The sequence below is a fragment of the Octopus bimaculoides genome, chromosome 14 (assembly GCF_001194135.2).
Source record: "Octopus bimaculoides isolate UCB-OBI-ISO-001 chromosome 14, ASM119413v2, whole genome shotgun sequence".
In the NCBI taxonomy this organism is placed as follows: domain Eukaryota; kingdom Metazoa; phylum Mollusca; class Cephalopoda; order Octopoda; family Octopodidae; genus Octopus; species Octopus bimaculoides.
This window is the reverse complement of record NC_068994.1, coordinates 60,507,679-60,511,332: the sequence shown is the minus strand read 5'-3', so window position 1 is coordinate 60,511,332 and position 3,654 is coordinate 60,507,679. Positions and strand designations below refer to the sequence as shown.

At 37.6% G+C, this 3,654-nt stretch overlaps 1 protein-coding gene across 8 annotated transcripts in view; it reads left to right on the top strand.

The window, feature by feature from the left end:
* LOC106880199 (titin) overlaps positions 1 to 3,654 on the top strand; it is an 86,581-nt gene that overhangs the window by 52,711 nt on the left and 30,216 nt on the right. For all 8 annotated transcript variants that reach the window (XR_008265508.1, XM_052972909.1, XM_052972907.1 and 5 more), the window contains exon 8: positions 2,197 to 2,306. Coding sequence is in view for 7 of the 8 variants with exons in the window: in XM_052972909.1 (XP_052828869.1) it covers positions 2,197 to 2,306 (110 nt within the window). In the remaining variant the exon portion in view is untranslated. The remainder of the gene's footprint in view (positions 1 to 2,196; positions 2,307 to 3,654) is intronic.

The window sequence follows — 3,654 nt, the reverse complement described above, 5'->3', positions numbered from 1 at the left end:
CTGACGGGTATGCACACTGACATTACACATCCAACGGAGCATACTGGCTTCATTCCTTGCGAGCTTACGCATGTCCTCAGCAGTTACAGCCCATGTTTCACTGCCATGTAGCATGGCTGTTCGTACACATGCGTCATACAGTCTGCCTTTTACTCTGAGTGAGAGTCCCTTTGTCACCAGCAGAGGTAAGAGCTCTCTAAACTTTACCCAGGCTATTCTTATTCTAGCAGCTACACTTTCAGCGCACCCACCTCCACTACTAACTTGGTCACCCAGATAGCAGAAGCTATCGACTACCTCTAGTTTTTCTCCCTGGAATGAGACAGAAGTTGTTTCCTGTTTGTTTACAGTGTTTATTTCACCTGAACATCTGTAGGTGGAAATTTTATTTGGTGTACCCAGTGCAAGCTATGGACACAAGAGGTGCAGTGGAATAGTAGGGAGGTTAACAGAAAATAGTGTTTGTATATAGAAGATGTATGGAAGCCATAAAGATCACAGGTACATGGGAAACTGATTTCCTTAAATGTCCGGTTGGCTCTCTGCAAGTTGTAGATAATTTTTGCTACCTAGGTGACCTAATTAGCAGTGGAGAAGCTTGTACAGAAAGTGTAATTGCTATAAGAATAGGATGGAGAAAGTTCAGAGAGCTTTTATCTCTGTTGGCAACCAAATATCTCTTTCTCTCTCTCTCTCTCTCTACTGCATGGTTAGTGGGACATCGGCCCTGAATGCAGAGGATGTGGAGGACATGCAAAGGTTAGAGAGTAACAAAGCTGGTATGCTCTGCTGGATGTGTGACAGAGCATTGGTATATTGAGAGAGAAGTTGGACACAAGCAGAATTAGATGCAGTATGCAAGAGAGGAGACCATGCTGGTTTGGTCATGTGATGTGGATGGATGAGGACAGTTGCATAAAGAAGTGGCAATTACTTAAAGCGGAGGGAAGTTGTGTAAGAGGGAGACCGAGGAAGACATAGGACAAAGTATTGAAGGCCAATCTCAAAATGCTGAACCTTATGAAGATGACAGAGGACAGATATATGTGGTGCATTACTGTACTTGAGAAGACCTGTCTATTACAACAAAATTGAGGTCCTTAGACCAAGGTGCCACGTAAAAAGCTCCCAGTACACTGTGGAATGGTTAGCATTAGGAAGGACATCCAGCCAAAGAAACCAAGCCAAAATGGACTCTGGAACTTGTTGTGGCTCCTGGCCTTAACAGTTCCTGTCAAGCTGTCCAACCCATGCCAGAATGGAAAACAGACATTAAATGCTGATGATGATCAGTATCGAAGCATTGAGGATTTTTATTTAAATAGCATCTTTTGATATTTCATTTTGATAACTACATTAAGAAATATGACAGTTGAACATCCTAATTTTTACTTTTGTCAGATGCCAAAAAGCAAATAACCTCACAATCATTTTAGAGGTTATCAATATATGGTAAAGATTTCACTGAGTTTGAGAATCTATGAGAATGTGAGCTTTAAGCAGCAAGATATTGATGATATAAAGCACAATATAATAACTTTAGACACTGTTTTCAGTTGACTGGGATTATAGGTTATTTATTTCTTTATAGCCCACAGGGGGCTAAACATAGAGGGGACAAACAAGGACAGACAAAGGGATTAAGTCGATAACATCGACCCCAGTGCGTAACTGGTACTTATTTAATTGACCCCAAAAGGATGAAAGGCAAAGTTAACCTTGGTGGAATTTGAACTCAGAACGTAACGGGATTACAGGTTATTAAAATAAAGAAGTAATGTATTAAGTAGACTTGGAAGCATGATATTAAGATATGCAAGTAACACTAGTCGTATGTGAGGCACAAATTTAATGTTTTAAATAAGACTTATTTGTTCTTTAACTAGAGGTAACATATTAGTTGTTGCAGAAAGTGTATATTAGCTAAATGAAGCATATTATAACTTTGTGTTTTTACATTGACTCCTTAGGCACAATGTTTATCAGATAAGTATGTGAGTAGCACAGGTTTTGTTGGGTTGCAGGGTTAGGGTTATTGTTAAGTTGGTTTAAAGGTGTTGGGAATATATTAGCTCGGTTATAAACAATTTTTGTTAGGACATTTCTGTCAATTCACTTTGAAAGAGGACTTAAGGTTAGCTAGTTAAGAAAAGTAGTGTGATAATCATATTAATGACATCTACTAAAATCCTATAGGTAAAGAGAACTCTAGCATTACTGACACTGCTAGGATGAAAGTAACAGAACCTTGTGCAGTTGCAGAATTTAATTTTGAAGCTCAAGAACTAGATGAATTATCTCTAAAGGTAAGTATGTCTTTATTAGTAATAATGATTTCTCATATTTCTCATTAGACGTAAATAATGATGATGATTTTTTCATTCTAATTTATTTAAAATTTTTATGAAACACAAGTTTTTAAGAATTATAAGGAGAAAATTGAAACATTTGTCATTCATACCTTTCTCAAAGCATAAGTAAAACCAACTTATATTGAAATCCTACTGTAGATGCAGTTTGATAAGTACTTACTATATTGATGATGAGGAAAGATAAAAATGTCCTTTTAATTTTTGGCAACTAGGGTAACATAAATTTAAGAATTAGGGTACAGTAGTAGACAAAATACACAAAACACCAACATAAATAACAAACTTCATAGTAATATATAATTTTTTGAAAATGATTATACAAAAATTATACATGTAATAATAAAAATATACTGATAAAAGAATTTGGGTGGGCAGTTGTACAAGATGGCGAAAGAAGGAAAATAATACTTGGTGACCCTGTCAGTGCCACTTAAAAGCATCCATTTCACACTGTAAAGTGGTTGGCATTTGGAAGGGCATCCAGCTGTAAAAACCTTGCCAAGACCTACCAAAAACTGAGCAAGCATAATGATCTTGAAATAGAAATTGACAAGATGTGAAACCTGAAGACTAGAACCATACCTGTTGTCATAGGCACCCTTGGGATGATCACAAATGGGGATGAATCTTCCCTATCTCAGATACCAGGAAATCCCAAAATGGAAGAAATTAAAAAAATAGTGCTTGAGGGAACTGCTCATATCCTAAGAAAAATATTGTCTACGTAATTCCAAAAACATTTTAATCTCAGAACATTATTGAAAGTACTTTTTACTCTCATCTTAAGATCACACTATCATCTTATCATCAGATTACTTTGAAAACAAACTTTTAGTTTCCTTATGTCTTGACAGACACTCTCTAGAACAATATTCTGTACAAAACCAAAACTATGGTACCTTAGTCATAATACCTACTTGAATTTCGTTCCCGCAACGAGGAGGGAACCAGACTGCTGGAGTTCTGTGATGCAACCAATCTTATGGTCTGCAATACCAACTTCAGGAAACCTGCCAGTCACCTAGTCACCTACCGCTCCGGCAGACACTCTAGCCAAATCGACTACATCCTCGCCAGAAATAGGGAAAGAGGGCGGCTTATAAATGCCAAAACCTACCCTGGCGAAGAATGTACCCCACAACATAGATTAGTAGTTAGCGACTTTGGGATTAAGGCAAAATGGGTGCCCAGAATTAGACAGGCTTGGAGAAGAAGGGTGTGGAAGCTTAAAGACCCTGCAAACGGACAGAGACTTAGAGACAAGTTACTTGAAGCATTTAAC